This window comes from Lemur catta, chromosome 22, assembly GCF_020740605.2.
Source record: "Lemur catta isolate mLemCat1 chromosome 22, mLemCat1.pri, whole genome shotgun sequence".
Taxonomy (NCBI): domain Eukaryota; kingdom Metazoa; phylum Chordata; class Mammalia; order Primates; family Lemuridae; genus Lemur; species Lemur catta.
The window spans coordinates 10770071-10796058 of NC_059149.1; the positions used below are offsets into that span (position 1 = coordinate 10770071).

The following is a 25988-nucleotide window of genomic DNA, read 5'->3' on the forward strand; positions in this document are numbered from 1 at the left end:
GTGGCTGTGAGGGCCTCAGGGTATATAAACTACATCCCAAGGAAAGCGTATAGACGTGTATGTGCGTATTATGGGGTGGGGATGTGAGAGGATAATCTCCTCTTTGGTGTTTCCATAGCCCATAATACTGTCTCCCTCCTGAGGCCAGAGTGAGAAATCAGGCTTACTGTGTTAGCTGGTATTTGGAAATTGCCCTTAAGAGCATTCCAATCGCTGCTCGGATGTGGCAAGAGGCGTATAGGAAGATCTTCATTGAGATTTCAATGTTCCACTCACATAGTATCCTAAAATGTCCATAAAAGACTCTTTATTCATAAATAACTGATATGCAGTAATTTACGTCTGTACATTTAGCTTGAAAAGTCTGTCACCATCCAGTTTTTTTGCAAACTCTACATAAAACATCCAAACCGTCCATTTTGTTCAATACAATATAACACAGCTGTTTGGCATTACCAAATATATATGTATATATATTTATAGATATGTACATGTGCTGAAAAAGAAGCCAGTGCAACCTTTTCTAAGAAGTCCAGCCAAGTATTTACTGTACAACATTCAGAATTTACATTGATAATACAAGGCACAAAAAGTGTGGTATGAAGCCAAGGCCATGCTGTCTTCAAACTCTCTCTGGCGTGCTCACTCCTTCAGCTTCATGTCAAATTAAGTGTTCAGCCCTGCTTTTTTTTTTTTTTTTCTTTTCTTTTTTTGGCTTTGAACACATCAAATGAAAGTTGAGAGTGGTATGGGTTTGAGATATGAATCACTTGAAAGAATGCCCCCACCTACCTTCCCCCCAAAACAGAACATAATGAAGTCTGTTTTAAAATTCTTCCATACAGAAATAAAGGTGAAAGAACTACTCATGTTTTTTTGCATTTGGGTCAGGAAAGTAAGCCAGTTTTCCTCTAAATGCTTTTGTTTGCAATATCTCTAGGCTGAGACTTAATGGGAGTGCATGGGCCATTCAGATGTGAGTATGAAGAATGGGAAATTCTGCATCTTTACTCCAGTTTTTGAAAGGAGAACATTGAGTGTTTTCCCACCTTCTTATGGAGTGACCTACCTAATCTAGGATACACCCTGGCGAGGGTTTCTGATTGCAAATTTTCCCTTACCCACTGATGAGGCTTAGATTGCTGCCTCCTGGTACGGGGTGATCTCTCTCTCAGCAGCATCAGAGCTGGCTAATGGAGGGATATTAGAATTATTAGATCTATTTCTGATTGTCGTGTATGTGTTTCGGTAATGGGATCATAAGGCATGATACTTTGCTCATGAACTCCCTTCGGACATCATCTCTCCTTTTTATGATGCACCAGAACCGTACTTAAATCTCTACCTAACATAGATATTACATTTTAAGAAAATTGTATAATTTGGCCAATTTTGGAATTTGTGTATCAACAATGCTTGACATGAGTGAAACACTTTTTTAGGGTTAGTGAAATTGGAGGCAAAAGGGCGTTTTTCATTGTCATCATTCCTGCCTTTTGTAAAAGCATTTTGACACTTATTTCCATTCATGCACAGAACAATATTGCCAAATTTAGTGATATATTCTATAATTCAAAGCTGTAACTTTTTTGAGAAAAAAAGATACCCCTGGTGAACTCAGTATTAGGGGTGGGGAAGGAAATTGTTAAGTGTAGGCCTAACCATGAAGCTGACTGCCTTGTTAATCTTTGGGTTAGGATGGAGGGTGGGTTCCAAGACATGAAGTTTAAATGCTACCGCCTTAGGCTCACCTCGTAAGGACATTCTGAATCCATGATCTTCACAGCGAAAGGAAAAAGCAATGAGGAGCTGCTTCAAAAACCACAATTATTCTATGTGAGTTAAATTTCCTACTTCAGATCACGGCACTACACACTAGTGACTAACGGCCAGGTCTGATTTTCATCCCCTTTTGCAAAGTGACAGCACACAAGCTGCCATTTCGATTTTGTCAATGATCCTGCAGTAGGGGATGTGACGAGTCCACGGTAGACACTGGCTCTCCTAGAATTGCTTTTTGCAAAAACACCACATGCTGTTCAATACAGCCAAACAGCTTTGTAACTGCAGCTTTCGAAAGAGTTTGGAAAGTAAAAACACAAAATATGCAACACATCTAAGATTAGTAACATCTTTCACTTTTGTGACATTTGACAAAATACATTTTTGTTCGTAGTTCAGGAAAATTCTATGCAGACGAAACAGTGGAAACTACGGCAACGGTGGCCATTCGGCTTTTGGCTAAAGCATCGATTTTCAAATACAGCACTATGGCAACTAACACCAAAGGGCTAATAAAATTTTGTCACTCTCTGTAGGCCGACATTTTTGCTCCCCCATGTGCTGTGGCTGTGGCCTCTAGTCCAGTCAATGGGAGTTACTAAGGATTCAAACTCTGCAATGTCTCATGAGGAAACAATGACAATGAGCCGGAGAGGAATGTGTCTCAGCTCCTCGGGGATTCCTGTGACTTATACAGAGCTGGAACAAAGAACCTCTGCGAGAACTTTACCTTCAACACATCTGATTGCTGAATCATTAAACACATTTACAGAGGGCAGAAGGACTAAAATCGAAGAGGAAATGGCTAAAAGGGAAAACAAAAGCATATCCAAAGATTTTGTAACATTTTGAAATTCACAGGTAAATTTGCCAGAAGTTTGGCAAGTGGAGAATACTATCTAAAACCAATTCTACCATTTGAATATTCTACCTTTGCTTGTCAATCCTGAAGTTGAGAATGTTTGTCAAGCATTGAAATCTGGAACTTTGAATCCAAAGAGAACCCTGTTTTAGTGATTTGACTTGATATCCCTTCTCAAAGCCAACTGAAAGGAAAATATACACACCACGGCAAAGGACAACACCTGTAATTGAAGATAAAAATAATTTTTTTTTTTTAAAAAGAGAAAAGTTCCCCTTTTTAAAGGGAATTCCTTTTCATCTCTTAACAAAAAGGCCAATAAAATTTTTGTGGGAGTACATCTGAGTTTTATGAGACTTCCTGCACCGGTAAAAGAAGTTTGCATTTAAATCCATAGAGCAAGCTTCCTTGTGGCTTAAAGGATTTTAATGTAAACCAGTAAGACTGCACAAGCAATGCTGTAAAAACTGTAAATTAACTTTATGATGCTGCAGTCGGGTGCAGCTGTGAAGTGCAGCATTTTGGTGGCATAATTTTAAGTCATGTTTAAAGCATGACTATTAGACTTAAATGCCTTTGAAGACAAAGATCTGGCATTAAGTGGGATATTTTATAAAAATTTTAAGTTACTTAGCAAGTACTCAAGGCTACTTTTAATTTTTGCTTCATTTTGCACTAGGACTATAAGACTTCCAAATTAAGTGCTTGTACAGATGAGTAAATCTCTTTTAAGAGGGTTATTTGTATTGTGATAGGCATATGTTATAACAGAACAAAGGAACGAAATTTAGGTTACAGTGAATAACCACAAGTTCAAGTGTGACCTAAGTCTTCATCTGATCTGCAATTCTACCCCCTCACACGTACGTCTTGGTCTGTAAATCTCACAAACAGGGGTTCTCTTTGAAATTCTATTGTAAAATACTGCACAATTCTGACATGCAATGGCCACAGAATTTCATACACTTCTATAGAAATCCCATGTAGGATCTTAGCAGAAATAAGTAAGAGAGAAATATAAAGAGTGAACCAAATGCACTGAAATACGGATTTGATCAAATCTTGGGCTGAAATCTGAGATGAATCATGCTAACTTCTTCCTTTGTTGCTCTGCATGCTATGATGTTCAAGTGCATTTATAAAAACCCAGGCCAAAAACAAAACAACAAAACAAAATCCATGGGAGGAAATTCCAGACATTCAGAGATTGACAATAATCTCATCTTAATGTAATCTAGAAAGATTCTAGGGAAAATCATTTACATTTTTCGTCTGTTTTAAAATATAAAAAAAAAAATGTATCAAACATCTGAAAAAGACCTATGTGGGATTCACAGAATAGGGGAAACAATTCTAAGGCCAATTAGAAGGAAAGGGGAAAAACGGTTAGGATGGTTTAAAATCCTCAAAAATCCTCCAAGATGGATACTAATGTAAACTCCATAATGTGTTTTCTACAAGTTATTACTCAACAGTTAATTCAGATTCCTTCTGCGTTAGCGCCCTGTGCTAACCAACCTCTAGTTTACTGTCACTGACCATCTACTTCCACCTCTTTCTCTTTCAGAAATTATATCAGTGATGTCAAATGATTGACATTTTTACGCTGTCCCTCTATTGTTACCTAGAAGGAATAAACAAGTTGAACACACTAGCGGAAGGGTGATTTTCTGATCTTGATATGGTACTTTGAAAATACGCTTGACAGTTCTAAGATGACTGGTTTGTTCTGTATAATAAGCCTTTGGTTCCTGAGAAAAGCGAGATGCTCTTGAATTCCATGTAGCAAAGCCTTCTGTCTAATACAGGGGACTGTATATACCACACACTCATTAGAGAAAATGGCCAACACATTCAAGAGTTCTTCAATGCCTTATCCAAGGTATCATTCATTCACCCTGTCTCTAGGTCTTTTTCACTTGGGTGGAGATTCACAACAATCCTTTTAATTATTTTTTAACAAGGGTCTATAAAAATGTTTTTAAAAAACGATCCTATCGCCACTGGCACATACTCCCCACCTCCCTCATTCCCTGACTACTTTTACTTTATTCCGATGTAGCTGACCTCTAAGTAGCTGATCAGCTGCCTTGTGGTTAATCTAGTCCTTGACTTTGGTCGTCCTGATCGTGGCAGCTAATTAAAACATCCACCGCAAAATGAGCAGGAGTGAATCTGTTCATCTTTAGCCTGCCAGGACATCTTGTCAGAAATGATTTAGTAGGATAAAAAAGATGAAGTATTAAGATGATGAGGGTCACGAATTGTCTGTGGATTTCGATGCTCCACAATAGTACTGCCTCCTAATTTGAAAGAGAGTCATAAAGCAATAGCCAGATGTGGATGGTTCTATAAAGCATACTCGGTGAGGCTGAGCAGTCGGAGCTTGAAGGCTCCCTGAGCGATGGATGTGGTTTCTGGGACCCTGTGGCAGAGGCATTCCTCGGGTCTATGGACTTGGATACCATTTAGAGCAAAGACTAGCTGCTAATTTCTCAAGAGGCAGAGGAGGATGACCTATACCCCTGCTGGGAGATTCTGTAATGACATAGTGCCAAAAGGCTAGACAATTTCAAGAATCTGGATTGAAAAGTACAGAAGTCCTCATTCCCTTATAGCTATGTTGGAGAACTAGATCAGCACCTGCCTCCCAGCATTACAGCGTATTGGAGGCCTGTGATATCTCACTTCCTGTATCTCCTTAGACCTGATCTGACCTCTCCTGTCTCCAAATCCATGCAACAAGCTGTGTTCTAATAACATTCTGCCATTTGAGTGGCTTAGGGGGGAATAGAGGTGGTCCTACTTTGTTAAGTTAGTAGAAATACATTTCTATGTTGAGAGGTCTGGTTCCTTGAAACCTCTCTCCTGCAATGGGTAAGGAAGAGGAAGAAAGAATATGGGTAGATTTGTCTCTGGGGAAGAAAATGAAGGTGGGGTGCACTACAAGAACTAGTTTGTGGTCTATCTTACCTCTTCATCTTGTCTCCATTCAGTGGCTAGGAGAGACAGGGAATTGGTGCTGGTGTGATGTACTCAGATCCTACCTTCTATAAATGCCCTCCTTGACGTTGCTGAAATTATACAAATGGGTTAGCAACCCTGTTTCTCTTCTAAAATGATTCCTGATATCCCAGATGCCAGTTGGTAGAAAACTCTGACAATCTGGTACCAGAATCAGCTGGCTTTTGGGGAGCACATCATTAAAAACCTGTTTTAAAATATGCGCTTGATCGATATCTGCCTTCCCAGCTTTATTGTAGCTCATTTTCTGCCACAGCTACTTTTGGCTACGCCCTCACTTTTATTCTGGCCCCTCCAAATCTGAGGATTGCAACCAGTGTCACCCCGAGCGTGGGTTCGGGGAGACAGCAGAGCCCTCTCCTGTCTAAGAGAGCTTGTACTCTTCCCTTCGAACACGTTTTACTTGTACAAAATTCAGTTTCTTCCACCAGGGAATCTCACTGATTTTAAATGAAGGCTGAATTCCCCAAATGCCACTGGGCAGGAAGCTGCCTCTTTCTTTCCCATTTAAAGAAATGTCCCAAAGCTGACCATCACTCCGTCTCCCGGGAGGAGGTGGACTAGAGTCCGTTTTGCCTGCTGTAGTTGAAGTCGGCTTCGTCCAGCTGGGATTCCGCAATGTTTGCGAGTTTCGTGTGTGTCCTCCCAATCTCTTCCAGGGCACAGGCCAGGGAGTCCAGGTCACCATCGTGCTGATGACGAGCTTCCCACAGGTTCAAAATGACAGCGGACGGGCTGCTCTGTGTAGCAAAGTAAGATAAATTCCTGGGGAGCGTTGGACAAAAAGAAGAACAAAACAAACATGAAAACGAAGGAATAAATGAAGATCACAGTAGGGGAATTTAAAATGAAATTTAATAGATATTATTACAATAGGGGTAAAAGGCAACGACACTAAGGTAGCTCTGGGGTGGTCTAGTTTGCATCCCAGCACTCAACTGAAACCGTATTTTGGAATGTTGCCAATGACCTTCTTGTCCCCATCGTAGTGCTCACCTTCCCGGGCTCTTTACATGGTGTGTGTGTGTGTGTGTGTGTGTGTGTGTGTGTGTTTCCCTCTTGATCTTCCCCTCGAAATACTCTATCTGGTTAGTTTGTGCGATGATGTTATTCATTCTTTTGTTTTCCAAAATATCCGACCCCCTCTTCTCCCTTGGTAAATGTAAGGGCTTTCAAGGTTTTATCTTTGATTTCTTGTTCTTCTTTCCTTCCTCGGTGGGCTCAGGTACCACATGGAGTAGTTATCAACTCCAGGGGGAGGGTGTCTACGTCTGCACCTCTAGTCTGACAGGTTCCCGTGGGCTAGTTATGGGTCACGTGGGCTAGCTATGGGTCTCTGCGTGACCTTGGAGTTGCCCCAGTTAGATCTCCTTGCACCTGCTCAGACTCGATGCAGCAGAAACTGGTATCATCCCCAGGCCCCCAAAGTGCCCCCTGCGAGCTAGAATGAGCACCCCAGTATTTACAACTGTCTTTCTAGTCTCTCACACTAGGACATCTGTTTTTGATCCATGCTTTTATGTTGTTTCTTCCTTTTTGACATACTCATGACATAGCTTCACCCTTCCTATTTTTACTACTTATACTAACTTATTTCTGTTCTATTACTATATGCCCTGAATCACAGCAAAACCCTTAGAGCTCCTCCAAACTCACAGCCTGTGTTCTATTTCCTCAACTCAATCATAAGATACCTACATTAGTTGTTTTCTTTTCTTTTTTTTTTTTTGGAAGACAGAGTCTGTCTCCTGGACTAGAGTGCAGTGGCATCATCCTAGCTCACAGCAACCTCAAACTCCTGGGCTCAAGTGATCCTCCAGCCTCAACCTTTGGAGTAGCTGGGACTACAGGTGTGCACTACCATGCTCAGCTGATTTTTCTAATTTTTGTAGAGAGGAGGTCTCTCTCTTGCTCAGGCTTGTCTCGAACTCCTGGCCTCAAGCAGCCCTCCTGCCTTGGCCTCCCAAAGTGCTAGGATTATAGGTGTGAGTCACTGTGCCTGGTTTCTAGTTGTTCTCAATGCCTTCCTTGGTCAGGCCCGAACCTAGCTATAGAGATTATATATATATTTTTTCCCCCACCCAGTCTTCCTTTGTTCTTTGAGCCATCGACCCTGACTTAGGTAATACTTTGCTTCTTGCTTTCATTTAATTTATTCTGTTCACTTGAAACGTCCAATTCTTCCCTTAACCCCGTTTATCAAGATCACACATTCCTATGATGCATGCCTCAGTTCTCATCTCCTTTTTCCTCAAAATGATTTATGTCTTCTCTGACCTCTTTTTACGCGTATGCTTAAACTTCCATGTGAATAAAATGCTTCTGTTATTTCTTATGTGTATGTGAGCTCTGCCTTCCCAATTTGACCACAAATACCTGAAAGACAAGGATCATATCTAATAACTTTCTAAATCTCTACAGCACTTATCATAATACTAGGACAGGTGCTCATTCAACATCCATCAGCCAAGTGCCTGGTTCCTACAAGCCGTTTTCAGATGCTACGGTATCTTCCGTGAAAAATGCTAACCTTTTTGGTCAATAACTTTGCTATGATGAAGACTAAGACAACACACAAAGGATTAAAGGTCACTGTTTTCATAGGGACATTTATAGTAAGGATAGAAATGTCATCTCTGGTAAAATTCTGATGAGTTGAAAAGATTTTCCAGGGTCAACCAAGTATTGTCTGTTTGAGGACGGTATTAATTTCCATCACTGCACCCCGCATATAAGCACACAAAGTGGAATCACAGGGCTCTCAGCGGAGAAGACAGGCTAAGGGCACATTATCATTTACAAGCACTACCTACATGCATTGCAATTCTGAGTGAATAAAGTCCTGTTTTGCTCAAAGACCTTAAGAGAGTGCTCATAGCCAGTTGGTTGCTAAATAGCATAAATATCGGGGTCCTACACAGACTTCCCACTATGTAGGAATCTTTAATTGAGAAAGGGACAAGGCCAGCTTAAAACCATTCTAAATTCTTTTTTCTTTCCTTCCTCCCTTTTTTTTTTTTTAATAGTTATTCATTTCTACACTAACAGATAACAAAGCAAATCTTGGTTGAGTAGAGGAAGGGATCTTAGTTCTTCTTGTTACAGAACTTCGTTGTGAATATTGTGGAGATGTTTGGGGGGAAAGTTGCTGTATCTCCCCCCTCCAACCCCCCCCACCTGGCATTCTGGCAGAACATACTGAAGGAATAGCTGCAACAGAGTCAGACCAAGAGACAGGGCCTGAGTGGACGCTGGGTGGCCCGTGTGACGATGTCTTTTCATACCATTATGAGAATGATGACATGGACACTCTTTTGTGTCTAGCCTGGGTAAATAATTCTTTATGGTCTCCATCATCGTTTCAAAAACAACCACCACAAAAATGTTAGCAGCACTAGCTTTCTCCTAATTTTATGAGGATTTATAGTTTGTATTTGCTATTGAACGACAATGGACTTACGCCTTGTGGGAATGACTGGAATCCTGGGGACCCTATTAGCCTGAAAGTTAGACCCTCTATTCTATATCAGGGGTTGACACTTTTTCTGTAAAGGGCCAGATAGTAAATGCTTTTGGCTTTGGGGGCCACATACGGTCTCTGTTGCTGCTGCTACTCCGCTCTGCCACGGTGGTGCAAAAGCAGCCATGGACAGCAGGTAAGTGAATGAGCATGGCTGTGTTCCAGTAAAACTTTACGTAGCACACAGATGCTTGACTGTCATACATTTTTCACGTGTCGCACTTTCTTCTTTTGACTTTTTTTCTGACCATTTAAAAATGCAAAAACCATCCGTAACTTTTGGGGGCTACAGAAAAAATAGGTGGTGGGCCAGATGTGGCCAATCTACAGGCCATTGTGTTCCAGCCCTGTCTTATGCTGTGTTATGATCCGAACTAGATTTCCATAGCTAATAGCCATTTAAAAGAAGATTAGGCTGGAGTTCCTACTCTGTGTTACATTTGAAAATAAGCACCTGGATGGCCCAAACTGCTGAATCCCAAGCTGTACATCCTGCCTCAAGGACTCTGAGAGTTTTATCCTATGTAAATGTTTGGGATCATAGGCACGACAGGAAGACCTAGGCCTAAAAATGCACTAATAAAACTTCTTGAGAGGCAGAAACAATAGGTTTTGGAAGTTCTGATGAATCATTGTCCCAGCACAATATTAAAAATATTTGTGAGTACACCTGCCTAGAGGAAGAGGAGGGCTGGAGAATGATTCCTGCTAGCCACGTGGTTCTGAAAATTCCTGCAAATGTCGTGATTTGTGGAATGGGCACCCAGGGCTAAAGGAAGCTCGATGATCAAGAGAGGCAGAAATATAACTCTCACTTGGCACAGGTCTCAGAACACATTGCAGCAAGTGAAATGTGCTCCCCAAAGCAAGTTTGAGATTTATTTCTTTGAATGTGCATAAGCACATTCAGCAGAACATAAACAAATCTCAAATTCCACTTCATTTTAGTACACACATAGGGGAAGCCTATCAGCCTTATTAAAAATAATACAATCGGCTTTGGGATTAATAGAGACACAATTCAACTACATTTACCTGTCTGTAACAGAATAATATATAAAAATCCCTAAAATCCTAATGCAATAGGCTGTTCCCTAAAGATAGTGGAATTATTTTACTGCTTACATGTGTGCAAATGCATTGTGATTTTTTTTGAAAATTAGTGTGCCGTATGTCCATTTGGTCATCTCTGTACCACCCTTGTGAAATTATTCTGATTCCAATCAGTGTGACCCATTTCTTTTCATAATAATACTGGTGCATTTGGGCACCGGCAGGAAAATGCACATATAATTCAGGGAACATTGTTAACACAGTATTACAAAACAGAATTCATGGCAATAGCTGATTTTAAGCAATTTCCTCAGTGTCTTTAATTTTTTTGGGAAATAAAACCAGAGTATCAACAAAAACAGTAATCGTAAATATTCAGGTAGATGCCTGAAAATGAAACCACTTTTTTTCTGACTCTTTGAGAAATTTTTAAAAAAACAAATGTTTATTATGCTCATCTTAGATGCTTCAAATTGTTACTTTTCTATGCACTGAACTTCAGGGAAACTTTTTGTCGTTTTCAAATTCTGATCAACTGAGGTTAATTTTGAAAACTAAGATTTACTTTTTGTGGTATGATAAAGATGTGATATAGTGTGCAGATAAAATGGTCTAATCTCTAAATTTTAGGAATTTACTTTAGAATCATTCTACGTGTTCAGTTCAGTTCATTTGCCCTGAGTTCTATGGACCCAATGACTTTATCGTTTCCTTTGGAAACCAGAGTACAGATAAACTGCAAAATACAGATAAGCAGATGCAAGCGTATGCTAAGACAGTTGAATACGTTTATCCATTTAAGTTCATTGAGTGCTAATGGTTTATTACATTTAATTTTGTTTTGTTGAGCCTAAATGCTTTCTATACACCTGAGTTCCTGGGAGTTTATTTTATTACCATGATTAATTTCATCTTTCAGAGACTTCTGTATCCTCATCCCCTGGCCCCAATTAAATTCCCATGCTTTATGTGGGAGCCAGGGCAGAATAGGAAACATGAATCTACTTTACCAATTTTACTATTTAGACACAGGCCAATTTATAATGATGTATGTGGATCAGACACTGAATTTTCATATAGAATCTTAATTTCAAAATATATCTTCAAACTAATAACCTTGTTAAACTAACAATGGAATTTAGGTTAGAGGTGAGGATTTTTGGAAATAGTTTATTGTGCCTTCTCTTTTCTTTTTGGGGTGCAAAGAGGGAAGAGGATTGAGGGGCGATGACAGAATTCTGCCTTTATAGGGTCTTTATAAATCATTGCCACCTAGTGCTAATTTTATGAAAAGGAAATGCAGCTAGAGATACCGGCCTTTCTTTAGTACTGTGAAAGCTCTCAGGCCGTCTGGAATTCTTGCAGAATTCAAATGCAAATGTCTCTGGGACTAGTGCATCTAAATCCTACATCAGTTAACAAAGAGATGAGATAACAGTAATGGAGAGGAAGGCGCAGGGCTGAGGCCCGTCCTAGCCCTGGGGAGGGGCGTGGAGAGCTACCAAGGGCACCTTGCATTTATAGCCGGAGTCTGCCTAGCTCGGTGTTTAGTCTGTCAGAGTGCGTGTGGCCTTTCAGGGACTCCCTTTCATTCTAAATTCCAGATAACAAAGCTTTCATTTCAGTCACTCAGAACCACAGGGCACCAGGGGGACGATCTACCTGTTTGAAAGCTGTAAGCTATTTCCGTGCCTACTTGTGAGAATGAATTTCATACTAAAATATATCAGGGGACCTCACTTTGAGCTGCAGCCTGACATCCTTAGCGGAGGAAGACACTCCATTCGTTCCAGGCATACACGAAAATTTCATTCCGAATCTGGGCTGAGACTCAACACTTTCAAACTGCACCTGTCCATGAGGGCAACTTGTTTGTTTATAGTCTAGAAACAGTTGCCATTTACGGCAAAGTCAACTTCATTTTTTATAGCCGCTAAAAAGCGTATTTTAAAAAGACCTCCTGAGTAGCTCATCAGTTTTGAAAGTGAAAACTAAGTTGCTATAATAAATTGGGACACATGGTTACAAGAACAGTGCATGGTCCCACTGCATAGTGCCAAATAGGGAATCGAAACATAGTCATAATGAAAAAATATTAATATCTCTGCCATCATGCTAATTGTCCTGTTTGATGAAAGCCTCCCATGTGACCAAAAACAGCCCTCCATAGAATTCTTTAAATGCAAATAGAAGAGAAAAGCCATTTGTCCTCAACAGTGGTAATTGGACACACCAGAAGCATGTGGCCCATCCATCCATCCAGCTTTTACCCCCAAACTTCAACCTCACAGGACAGTCAACAAATACCAAAGCAGCCTCCAGGATAAGGCAAGTCAGTGTTTAATTTTCTAAAGAATAAGCAAAAGATGAATGTGATAATATAACTCCCATCCCCCCAGTATTTTCCAGTGAAAGGAAGCTGGCAGGCAGAACCCCCCCCCCCAAAAAAAAAGGACACAAGGAATTGGAAACATGCTGAGTTCCAGTCTGTCTCGCCCTAAGAGTGGGGCATCAATTCTTTTAGGCCAATCAATTTGGCATAAAATTTTCCTTCTAGTGATCCTTTTGCCTATTCCATCATCTCATTCTTGAAAGGGAATAGCAAGGATTCTTTCTTCTTTGGAAAACATATTTAAAGCCCCGAAGGCTGGGAGACCGGCTGTGAGTTGCCAAATGAGAGCAAAGCCAGTTGTTCCTGTTTTCGATGTCCCCAGTTTCATTCCTGCCAGGATGAGCCTATGACAATTTCTCAGTTTGGGAAATGAAAAGACGATAAAACCTCACAAATAATTCCGAGGAAATAGTTATTTACGTAAAGGACACTCTAATAAATTAGATAAAATCGTTACTAGAATTTTACTTTCTCAAATGATGAAAACATCCTTATTCAGACATACTGACCCTGTCAGCTTTTCCGGTGCTGCTTGAAACAGCACTTGTGAAGGGGGTTCTTTTTTTTTTTTTTTTTTGGAAACAGAGTCTCACTCTGCTGCCCAGGCTAGAGTGCCATGGCCTCAGCTTAGCTCACAGCAACCTCAAACTCCTGGGCTCAAGCGATCCTCCTGCCTCAGCCTCCCGAGTAGCTGGGACTACAGGCATGCGCCACCATGCCCGGCTAATTTTTTCTATATAGATTTTTAGCTGTCCATATTTCTTTCTATTTTTATTTTTTTAGTAGAGACGGGGTCTCGCTCTTGCTCAGGCTGGTCTCGAACTCCTGAGCTCAAAGGATCCTCCCGCCTCGGCCTCCCAGAGTGCTGGGATTACAGGCGTGAGCCACCGCGCCCGGCCATGAAGGGGGTTCTTTAGGCCCTACAGGGGCTGTGGTGTCTCCACCTTTTCTGAAAACTATATTAGCTTAAAGGAGGGAAACCTATTCCTTCAAAGAGCAGCACGCACTCACCCACTGCCTAGAAGAAAGGCAATACCGTTCGACACCATCCCCTGGAGCTTATAGCGGGAGTATAATGCTCTTCCATATTGCCTTTAGGATGGACACCTGCCACTTACAAACCAAATACAGCTTGTTCACGGCTAAGCGTGTCCCAGGGCTGTTTTCAGCTTCCTATTAGCAAGCAGTTTCATGAGTCATTGACTTTGGCAAAATGAAGCCCAAACACCCACCATTTTGCTGCGTTGGGTCCCTCTGGCTTCACTGTAAGGGATTTTAAAATTTCAGACCCTGCATAATTCCACCGGGCCAGAACCAGAAAATCTGATTTTGAGCTTCATCGTATCGTATCGTATCTTGCCTACAAGGACCTATGTAATGCTATCGTCCTGTGCATTAATTCTCTTTAAAAGAGTCACAGAGATTGCTTTTTTGGAAGTGGCAGCCTCCTACCCATTTTTATTATTTAAAAGTTAGGATGTGTTTTCTAGCCTCTGGCCTGCAGAACCAAGAAAGCTTAGTTTGGGGAAATCATAGCAGATTCACAACACAGGAATGTCAGTGGTCACTGTGTGTTCCTTCTCTGTGAAGCAGTCATTCTGTGTGCATTTTAGCATTCTGCATTCTTCTTCTTCCCTGTCTTTCTCTCCCTTCTTCCTTCACCCCAAAGAATGTTGGCTGTTCCACCTCCAGTGAATTCCCAATAGTTATTCAGTGACAGATTGATAAGCTGCCTTGCGGACCTCCCTCTATCCTTCCCCAGTGCTCTACGGCCACTTCACTGTTCCTCTGCACTCAACTAAGAGGATGGACAGAGGAAATGAGAAGATGGCACCTCAACACGAGAATACATCGTTTTGCACCTAAGCAGTTATTATAGCCCTGCTTAGCGGCTGGGAGGTTTGAGGAATTTCATTTGTTCACAGTTTTTACACTATCACCCATTAGCCCTCACCCCTGAAATAGGTGAAGTGTTTTATCTAGCCAACCAATAAGAAATAGGTTCCCTTAGTATTTTGAAATTTTTAAAAAAAATAGGTTTCTTGGCAGTGCTCACAAATTTTTAAACAAGTATATGATTAGGGAGGGCCTTGGGAAAAACTGTGAATAAGATGTCATTTATCTGCTCCTTTGCATTTTGGAATCCTTTCTTCCATTTTGGCTGCTTCCCCTCTACTCATCGGCCATGGCTCAGGCAACTGTTCCCATGGCAACCTGGTCAAGCTGGCTGTGTTGTTACAAGGGTTTCTGGAATATGACAATCATGAGGCCTTACGGAAGAATGCTCTAACAGTGGAACCTCAGGTACTGCCTAATACCTGGGGGCAAAGACGGGAATCCTTTATAACATCAGCCAGGTAGCCTATTTTAAGACTAACTTTCAAAATCCCTTGATGGTTGTTCATATCAATGCTGTTTATCAGGAAGCAAGTTTTGAGGATCAAGAATAGAATCCTATGAAAGAGTACATATCATTCATGCAATACATATTTACTGAATTTCCCCTAAGTAGATAGATGGCCCTATCTTGGTATGGAATTAACTGTAAATAAAAAAAATAAAAAGTATCTTAAAAATGTAAGGTGCTATGGAAGTTTAGATGTGGAGGAATACTTCCACCTGAAGCAGTTAGTTTCCAATATTTCGTCTGCTAGGTCCTCTGAGATGCCCCCCACCACCTACCTCTACGTGATCAACGTCTTATTTCTCAGCTCTCCCTACCTACCAATCACACATGGCAAAGAGCGTCGAAGGGGAGAGTCATTGAAGCTGAATTTACAGGATAAACGTGCAATCTCAGCTTTGAAATGCAGGGAGTGTGGACTCTGAGTAATAGTCAAAGTTTGCTCACAGAGTCTGTAATTGCAACTGTTATCTATGGCGCTCTTTGCCGGGCGGTGGAGCTTATGTAGCCTGATCCATATGCCAGGCCAGTTGCAAAGCCACCTGTGCTGCCAGCCTCTCAGCACACACCCCTGACATTTCTCACATCCTCACGACTGCTAAGCCTTTAGCTTGATACTCCCTGTCTTCTCCTTCCTATTCAGGTCTAAGTAGAAACTTGATTGGCAGATCATGATCAGGGACATTTGCATTTACCAAAAGGAAAGTGAGAAACATTTTCATTGGCAATAAAATAAAAGCAAATGTTTTTCTCCACACCCTTTGAAAACTTCATGATTTGAGAGCTGTTGCTTTATTAGCTTTTTAACGCTTTTGGAAATCCAAAGGAGAGGAGTCAGGCAAAAGTGTTGTCACAAGATCTAGGTAGGTGAATTCTCTGAATAGAACGACTGACTATGTACTTTGTGGTCACCTTTCTGTTGTGATCCCAGAGCTGATGAAATCCCAAGCTATGTAACGCCTTTCTTACCCAATACTATGGACATATAGATAACTGTAGATGTCTGTGTTTTAATATACATTATTAGTTCTATGCTATATTATTTGGAACCCTAAGACAGTATAGAAACAGCAATTTGGTATTACACAATAGGAAGTTGTGATGGATTATGTCTGAAAATCTTTATCTTTGAGGCAGTCCATAAAAGGAACTTGACTATTTATGGTAAATGACAATGAGAATGAGCTGACAAGAGTGCAAGGTGGTTTTGAGCAGTCTTCCTCCCTCTCTGCTGTCACCACAGCAGCCTGAAGAGGAGGACCCTGTGCTGTCCCTGCTCAGAAGAGGCCTGGACATAGCTGGATGAGAAGCCTCAGCTCCAGATATCCTGATGGAAGAAACGAGACCCTATGGTGTTTTACTAAATGAGGGCAGGCACATTTAAATCAGGAGTCAGCACACTTTGGACTGCAGGTCAAATACGAGTTGTTGTCCGTTTTTGCAAGTCAAGTTTGCGGGAACACAGCCAGGCCCCCTTGTCTGAGTATTTTTCTCTGGCTGTTTCTCTGCGACAGCATCAGAGGTGAATGGCTGCTGAGTAGTTGCAACAGACCCCACGTGGCCTAAACTCTTTACTTACCTGGCCCTTTACAGAAACAAAATTTGCTGGCCCCTAGTTTAAACCATTTTCTACTCTTAGGAGAATAAAGCTAGAGAATCCAGAGGAAGGTAGGAAATGCCAGTCACTGAAACTGAATATGTTAACTGCACAAGATTTAAAGACAGAAGGAGATGACATGAATTCCTGCTGTTCTCATTTGCTATTTATCGTGAAAATGTCACGAGGAACAACTAACATTTATTGAGAATCCACATACCCTGGGTGCTGTGTTAGAAACTTCCCATAAAATAGGTTATAGGAATTGCTTATGTCCCCAAAATGTAGACCTTCCTGGAGAATGGGGGGTCTTAGGGAAAAGCAAAAACAAGCAAACCAATACGCACACCCCGAGTTTTATGACCCCAGACACCGGATGGTGCCTTGTGCTGCACCAGAGCCACGGAGTGTTCATTGGTGCCCAGACACAAAAGATTGTTAAACTTAGTCTCCCAGTTTGAACTGCATTTTCCCTGCTGTGCAAGGTCAGAAACCGAAGATGTTGGAGGCACTCAGTGTAGCTCTCTCGTATGCACTCTAACTGGAGCACGACAGGAAACACGGCAGGAACACGCACATGCTCCTTCTGCAAACTAACGACAGCATCCATGGGGACATGGGTATTTCGTGGCAATTAATTTTTTCTAAATGGTGCCTCAAAAATCATAAACGTTTGTAGCCAGAATTAATTAGAGAATTAACATAGTTCAGAATCTGTGAATTGCTTTCTAGAAAAAGAAACGCAGGGAGGGGAAGTAATTCACTTAGTAGACGGGTATCTGTAGCAGAACCAAGGCTGCTGCATAGATCTTCCAAGTCCCTGCTCAATGCTCTTTTCTTTAAACAAATTTGTTTTCTGGCTTAGTTTTATCATTTTTGTCCCCATGTTGATCAGAGAGTGAGCCTGACACAGTCGTGGTGTTCACTGGTGACACACAAGTCATCTTATCTTTTGTCAAAGTTGCTGGGAAATAGTCATCCTAATTTTTTTTTTCCCCTGCACACGCATACATTTTGGTATTCTTTCATTTTCCATCTATGTCTTTCGATCTGTTCTTTCCGGGCCTGCCTGTCTCTGTGAATTCAGTCCTCACTCGCGGCAGCGTCTCCTGTCTTGATGCTCCTCTTGGAGCCCACTCTCGGATTCCGGAGCCCCTTTGAAACCGGGCGCCGCGCTCCCTCCTGTCTTGACAGACACCTACCCTCCCTTTCTGGGAAGAAAGAGTCAGGTAGGATGTCTGTGAAAACAAAGCACAAAGAATTGGAAATGACAGAGCAAGCCACACAGGAAGAAAATAAGGCTTTGCCTCAAAAGAGAAAAACAAAATGGCACCAAAGGAAAGGGAAACACAATGGTTCTGGCAAAACGTGTTCTCTTTTCTATTCATTTTGGGGTGTTGGAGGGTGGGGGGTGGCAGTTAGAGAGACTGGAGATTGGAGATTTCATTTGTCAAAGCCCTTCTCCCTTTGATGTCCCCAAGCTGAGCCAGAACCTGCCTGTCCCCGCAGTGTTGCTCCAGAGGACACCACCCCTGCCTCCTCATCAGAGTCTTAAGCCCTTTGTCAATATCTCTATTCTACTCTCAAAGGCAAGGTCAGTGCAGTGCTGAGTAGCGTGTTTTGCAGCATCCTATTCATGGTGCCCAAGTGAACTTGGTTATTTCATGCCCTCTGGACTTGGGTTACCATCCTCCTACTTTCTTTCTCTTTTTTTCTTTTTTTTTTTTTGTATTCAGGCACCCGGTTTTGCAGGTGGAGCATGTCCTCATTAAGGGTTAAATAACGCTTTAAGGTTACCGGACAGTAGGGAGGAGGCCTGAGAAGTTGCTTCTTTGTTTTTGCGTCACTGGCTTGAGACAATGCTCTAGTCACTCCCCAGCACCAGGATGACACAGTCTCAGCCCCCATGTGGGTGACTCAATTAAGCAAACTGGAGATGGTATCAGAACCAAAGTAAGGCTTTTCTATAATGTCCCCAAAAGCAAAGTGGGGTGGTAGGAAATGCCACACACACCATCACATTCTAGTTCTTTCTTCACTTAGTGGGACCACATGTGACATGTAGCCGGAACAACTCATACAGACACCAGGGCCTAGAAACCACATGGTTACACTTAGCCCACTTTCCTTTCCAAAGTCCTCTTAGTAAAATCGTCTTTCTTTTGAAATTGCCCCCACTTGCTTACCTGTTGATGCTGTTTTTCTGTGCTAACATCTGCCAGTCCTTGCCTTTGGCATTGGGGGTATCAAATGTAGCACAAATCCGCTGTCTGATGGAGTAGGGGATTTTGAAGGCTTTGGGGCCAGTCTGTGCAGGGAAAGTGCTGTCCTCTTGTGCGATGAAAGTGATGGTTTCTCTTTCACTCTGTAAACGCAATAAGGAAAGCATGATGGGATCCAACTGAAAGCATTATCGATCAACACTTTTTTTTTTTAAAGAAAATCCGTGCTAACACACATGCACAAAAATGTTTGCCTGTTGTGTTGGACTCTATAAAATATATTGATAAGTTCCCCCTTTCTTCTAAGATAGTAGAGACCGTGTCTAGTAGCCTAATAAATCGTGTACTGGAGATTTACAACAGCATGTTCCACTCACGGGAGTCATAATCACCAGCTTCCGACATCCAAAGATCTGTCAGGTGACAGCAAAATTTAGTTTTTTTTGGCTTTCAGGGACAGATCTAGAATCAGTAGGAAGAAGCTACCAAATGACAGATTTTCAGTTCAGAGTAAGGAATGACCCTCTGAGGACAGTCATAACTGACCTGGGATGCAGGGGCTGATCAGAGGAGAAGGCTGGAAAGCGCCTTGTCAAGAAATCTACAAGAGTAGGATTGTATGTCCTATCCTGAAGTTCGCTTTTCCCCCAGCCCTACAGTGGGCTTTTATAGTAAATATTTTGGTCTTGTTTCAGGATTAAGTCACTTTGGTAAAACAGAGCCCACCATGAGTCAGAGATAACACCTAGACCAGCCTGGCAGTGCGGAGCCTAGAAGGTTCCTAAGCACCCAGCAGGCTTCTGACTTAGAGCTGTGCAGTGAAGACCTGCTATCTCGGTGCATCACGGCAACTTGACCGTCATCTCCAACATGAAATCACACCGAAATGAGCCAGATTGCACTGGTTGCTAGTATGTTTATGTGGACTAACAGAACTTTAAAGGACTGAAAAATATGTGACCGAATCACTCCCAGGATTCTAAGACAAAAGGGATTCTACTGATGTAGTTAAGTTCCCTAACCGGTTGACTCTGAATTAAGAGAAATTTTGCTGGGTGTGCCTGATGAAATCAGGTGGCTGTAAAGCCAGAGAAGAGATGGCTCTTGTCTGAGGCATCTTTCCTGCTGGCCTGGAAGACAGAAAACACCATGCTGTAAACTACTCTAACGGGGGCCGTATGTCTGGGGACTGTGGGTGGCAGCTAGGGGCTGGGAGTGACCCCTGGCCAACAGCCGGCAGGAAAATGAGGACTTCAATCCTATAGCTGTAAGGAACCAAATGGTGCCAATAACCTGGATAAACATGGAAAATGACTCTGAGTTTCAGATGGAAACGTGGCCTGCCAATACCTTGATTTCAGCTTTCCAAGATCCTGATCAGAAAGCCCAGTTGGAGTCATGCCTGGACTTCTGACCTACAAGATCTGTGATGTTGTTTTGTGCTGCTAATTGGTGATGTAGCAAAAGAAAACTAATGCAAGGAGTAGTTAAAGCATATCTGAGATTGGGTTAAGGAAGGGGGCTAGTTAGGACTGTTTAAACTCCAAGAAGCTAACCTTTGCATTGGGAACTTGCGTGTTTGTGTCCTCCAAGGGAACCCGTGCCCTGCCCTGCAGTCCTGTTACTTCTCCCGATCTTTACACATCTTCCTAATGTGGGCACAATTGTGGGGGTGCTTCTCAGCCAGTGGCTAGGCTCATACGACTGTAGACCATCAGACTTTGCGAGTTCAAAACAGAATTGAGGAAACCAGTTGGTGCAGAGATTGATAATGCATTTTGTCTTTCTGTAAGCATTTAACCCACTTACATTTTGAGGTCTGTGCCTTGGAAACGCAATGCCAGCATTTCCAAAAGCGTATCTCAGAAATAGACTCTAAGAAAGAGCAGTCTCATTGGTCAAACACATTTGAGACACATGGTGCATATTATATCCTCTTCTCGGAAACTCAAAGTACATGTTATCTTATTAAACAGATTCTACTCACTGGTTTTAGTTCTATTCCTGAAATATCATAGAATAATTCTCATTAAAACTCTTCCAGTATTTGAGGTTGGCATAGTCTAATAGGAAAGCAGGGTTGTAGAACCAGAAAGATCTCACTTTGGATTAAGACTCAACATTTCCTAATTAGTCATGTTGCATTTTTATAGGCCCCCACAGACGTTATGACACTTGGAAAAATTCACCCAGGTAGTTTGTGACATGGCTGAAACTAGAATTCTGATAGCCTGATAACTATACCAGTACTTCTTTCACTATCCCACCCTGCTTCAAGACAAGTACCAAGAACTCCCCAGAGCAGGGTGACTAAAGAAAATGGTCTCTGAGTGACATTGGCATTATGCTCCAGGAATTTACAATAGTTAAGACTTCATGGAGGGAACACTTGAGTTGGCCTTGAAGGATAGATAAGCATCCACTGAATAGAATTTTTGTGGGTAGGTGGTTATTCTAGGCATGGTGGACAATTCTGTTCTGATATACCAAATGGTTATAAAATAAACCAACTCTGTCCCTTACTGCTTAAAATAGGTTACAACATACATCATTTTTATCATGGTTTGTAAAATTTCTTCTAGCCTCTAAAAATGCAAATCAAATAGGAATAGCTGCCTTGCATATTTTCTGACTTAAGAGTATGGTATAAACTAGAGAAAAAATTAAAAAGTAATTCTCGGCAACGTAACAGGGTGGCTGTCATTGTAAAATGACACCAATGGGTATTAACCCCAGAAGAGGTGGCTTGCCACTGAAACGGAAAATACTGAAATGTCCTTGCCAAAGGGTTGCAAAAGACAGATCTGGCTTCTGGAAGCCCTCATGGCACCTGCAAATTGTCGACTAAGTGCTGTCTTTACTGTTGGCGGAAGAACCACTTTGATGCATGATGTCCTCAGAAAAAGCTGGACAAAGTAGTCTTATTTGAAGGTGAATAAAACATTACATGAGACTGAATCTAAAAATAAGTAATTTTTCAATTTACTACGCTTTAATAAGTAAGCCCCCATTTCCTTCTTAAGGTTTCCAAATTTAAATATTTTCTATGCATAAGGATGACACTTTATGTAACATTTATGATGCATTCTAAAAGACATCTGGGCCAAGTAATAAGAATCCTGTAGATACATCACATTTTCTGATTGTTTAAATTAAATATGCAAAGGAACAGTAGATTTTCATGCTCTGCACATCTGAGATAAGCGGCTGCTACCTGGTTAGCTTAGGGAGCCGTAAATCAATGAGAAATTCCAAGTATTCTATTTTGTAACAGACAAATTATCCCCCAACTTCTACCACTTTTGGAAGAAAGATAAGAGTGTTGCTTAAAGGGAAAATTGTAACATGCAAGATTCCCATTTAAGTTTTTTCTACTGGAAAAAAAAAACACGTTCTTTAATAACATTACATTAATAAGGAATGATGAAATAAATTACTTGGGGATTTTTCCTTCTCTTCAATATCTGCAAAATCGTTTTATGCCAGTTTGTAATTTTAGACCAGTGATACTCTCGCTTTATAGAGTATCAATGGGCAATGATCATTAGGGAATTCGATAGGGTTAACTTTAAGAAGAACAAACCTACTTCTAAAGAATGACAGAATAATGGCCACTTGAAAGAGCAAAAAAGATATATTATCTTGGTCACTGAAATAATTTTTAAGTGTAAAGGTGACACGAAGGATCAGAGGCAGGAAGGGATATGATAAATACTGAACATAAAGAACCAAATGTCTTCAGTGAGGATCATGATTGCATTGAGATATTGAAAATTAATGATATGTATCTCCAATGTTGATTTTGTATACATCCTATTGATCTTATATATATCTTAAGTATTGATTTCTGGTGCTGTGATATTTGTCCCTAGTGTCTCCTGAGCCCCCAAAGAAAAGTCTTATTTTATTGGCAAGTCGCAGAGTTAAGGCTGATAAACTCCACTGCCTTGACTGGGACCCGGAAGTCGTGTCCTATGGTCCTCAGACCTTGATCTTGAAGTCAAGTTTCTCACTTGGGTACTCGGGCTCCCCACCTTCTTAGCTCCATGATCTTGGTAAAGAAGGTTGACCTCTTTGAGACTTTTATACCCTATAAAATTGTGACAGCACTAATACTTAATCCACAGAGTTGTGATGTTATATGACACATTTGGAAAGCAAATGAAACAAACAGTACCTGAAATACAGTAGCTTTCAAAAGCTATTAGTCTTCTGACATAGAAACTGCGAACAAATTAGACTTGTCTAAGAAATGCAGTTTATTACAAAGTGACAGAAACACATTGAGGACTGGGCCAAAGCCCACAGGAATGCTTGAAGCAATTAATTAAAGAGTAGCCCTCAAATTGGACACTGTAGCCTAACAATGAGTATCTAAATAGTAATCTGATATTTGCCTCCCAGTATGCAGAGATACTGTGATGTTATCTTCTTCAAGGCATTTCAAAGCGACTGTGAACTTCTGAAGCATTAGAAAGGAACTTGGAGGCTAAAGGATGAGATTGAGGGTATTTGCTAATTTTCCTTCCATGCACTTTAAGAATTTATTTAAGGAGCAAAAATACCAGCATGTACCAACCCTATCATATTCCTCTTACATAAATAACCTGTAACAGCAGAAGTTGATCACCAATATTTGGGTGCTTTAGAAAACAAAAACTTTCAAATCTGGAATTCTTTTTTTGGCCTATTAACATATTTAGGGCAATTTGGATCAGAGGCATGTTTAGGTTCTGCCTTTTCATGCTTGCTCCTGAATACCAGCTCTTCTTGGATTATGTTTGTTTTTATTTTAAAACTTCCCTACCATTTTTAATGTACTTTGAAATGTATTGTGTTAAATATGCCATGACTGTTCAAAAAAGAGGCTCTAAAAATATTCTACCCCAGGTTTCTGGATCTACCTTCTCCATCAAAATTACTGTAGCACATAATGCTAATTGGCAATAATGAAGGCAAATACTGCATAAACATGTCAGTTAAGACAGCTATCAATTGAAGGCACAATCCTTTGGAAAGCCATCTACTCTTCAGAAAAACTATTTGGGAAATTAGCAATACCCATTTTGCATAAACAATGAATTAAAAGGAGAATGGAGAGACATGAGCATGCTATACAGCTGCAAATTTTTAAAGAAAAAAACCCCTGCAATTGAGTCATATGTATATAAAAGTGTTAAACCTTCTGCCAAACCTAAATTAGTAAACATATATTAATGTGTATATATATTTATTCTATAAGTGCATGGTAAAAGCATGTGTATTTTCCTACACTAGCCAGGAATGACCTTAAAACTGCCAAACAAAAGCATCCCACCCCTCAGCTACTCTCTCCCTCTGCCCTTGAAGAATCATTGAGGATGGATTGCTATTGTCTATTTTCCAAGCTCATGTCCAAAGCCATGAAGTCACTCAGTAGAGTCTGGGGCAAATTAGAGCCATAGTATGCCAACAGATGTCTTTTTGCAAAACTTTCCAAGTGAATCCTCCTTTGAGTTCCAGTTTAACTCTGTCTTTCAATAGTGGCACGACCTGGACAAAGTCCTTTACCTCTTTGCATCTCCGTTTTCTTACCTTGTAGAATGAGATTGATATCTACCCTGTCCTCCTTTTATTATTATTATATTGATGAATCTAGGTTGAGTGAGGTTGTGGATGTGCACAGTCCAGAGTCTAGACAGCGTGAGACAATGTAGGACAAGGAGCCCTGGCCTCAAAGGTGAACTAGCACATGCAGGGCAACTGACTTCTGGAGAACTAGTCAGAATCGGCAGAAAAATGGCCTGACGGTGCCCTTGTGCCCCTTCCTCTGTGGTATGTGTCTCAACTGCACCAGCTGGCTTCAGCCCAGGATGAATCCCAGCTGATACTCCTAGTCTACTATGAGCTATGACATTTCTGGTAGTTTCGTGTATAAAAAGCCCTGGACCAGTTTCTTCCTCAAAGGTCCCTCCACAGTCTAAGCTCTCTGATGTCTTGAGTTTTTCCCTGCCCAGGGGGAGGCTCAGTTCAATCCTCAACCTGAGAAAAAGTTTATTTTCCCTTATTAGTAATGAAGATTAAGGGTTTGTACACTTTGATGCTCTTTCAGAAGCTGAATAGCATAGCTGAGATAGGTATGGCTTTGTTGTTCTCATTGTCCTTTAAAAAAGGGGTCAAATGACCTGTAGCTCGAGGACTCACCTCTAGGATTGATGTCTGCACTTGGAGGATCTGTTCATGGCCTTTGAGCTGCCGGATGCAGATTTTGCAGGACAGCTGGGTGGTGGTGGGCGTGTAGCGCTCCAGGGAGAAGGCACAGTGCAAGGGCTGCCGGTTACTGCACCACACGCGGGAGAACGGGACTTCCTGCAGGGGGGAGGGAGGACAGGAGAGAAGGGTGTGGCGTGCAGAGCCCGGCTGAGATGAACTAAGAACAGGAGAGACTTAATAGCAATAATTATGATGATGATGGTGACGACGATCGCAGCAGAGATAATTGCCTAAGCGACTTCGGTGGAATTGTTGTAGAAATAATGTTGCAGCATATGCCAAGCAGCACAAAAGTAATTAACGTCAATTCCAATTGATAACATTTGAATTCCAAAACCGTACTGCAAGAGCTCAGATTTCACTTGGTGACACATGCAATTAGAAGGAATACCAGGCCGGGCGCGGTGGCTCACACCTGTAATCCTAGCACTCTGGGAAGCCCAGGCGGGTGGATCGCTCGAGGTCAGGAGTTTGAGACCAGCAAGAGCGAGACCCCGTCTCTACTAAAAAAACAGAAAGAAATTATCTGGCCAACTAAAATATATATAGAAAAAAAATTAGCCAGGCATGGTGGCGCATGCCTGTAGTCCCAGCTACTTGGGAGGCTGAGGCAGTAGGATTGCTTAACCCCAGGAGTTTGAGGTTGCTGTGAGCTAGGCTGACGCCATGGCACTCACTCTAGGCCTGGGCAACAAAGCAAGACTCTGTCTCACAAAAAAAAAAAAACAAAAAACCATCCAAAATTATTTTTTTCCCACTAAAAAAAAAATATTACCCTTTAGAAGACTCCTATGGTCCATCCTTCTACCTAAGCCTAAGGCAGGATATTATCTTCTCACTTAAATAAAAATAATGCTAAGGAAATGGAGAGACGTTAGCC

At 41.4% G+C, this 25988-nt stretch overlaps 1 protein-coding gene across 1 annotated transcript in view; it reads right to left on the reverse strand.

Moving 5' to 3' along the window:
- Positions 1-280: 280 nt before the first annotated feature.
- UNC5D (unc-5 netrin receptor D) overlaps positions 281-25988 on the reverse strand; it is a 494392-nt gene continuing 468684 nt past the window's right edge. Inside the window, exons 15-17 of the mRNA XM_045535353.1 lie at positions 25040-25204; positions 18821-18999; positions 281-6433 (exon numbers count right to left, since the gene is read on the reverse strand). Coding sequence (XP_045391309.1) covers positions 6229-6433; positions 18821-18999; positions 25040-25204 — 549 coding nt within the window. The 3' untranslated portion in view covers positions 281-6228. The remainder of the gene's footprint in view (positions 6434-18820; positions 19000-25039; positions 25205-25988) is intronic.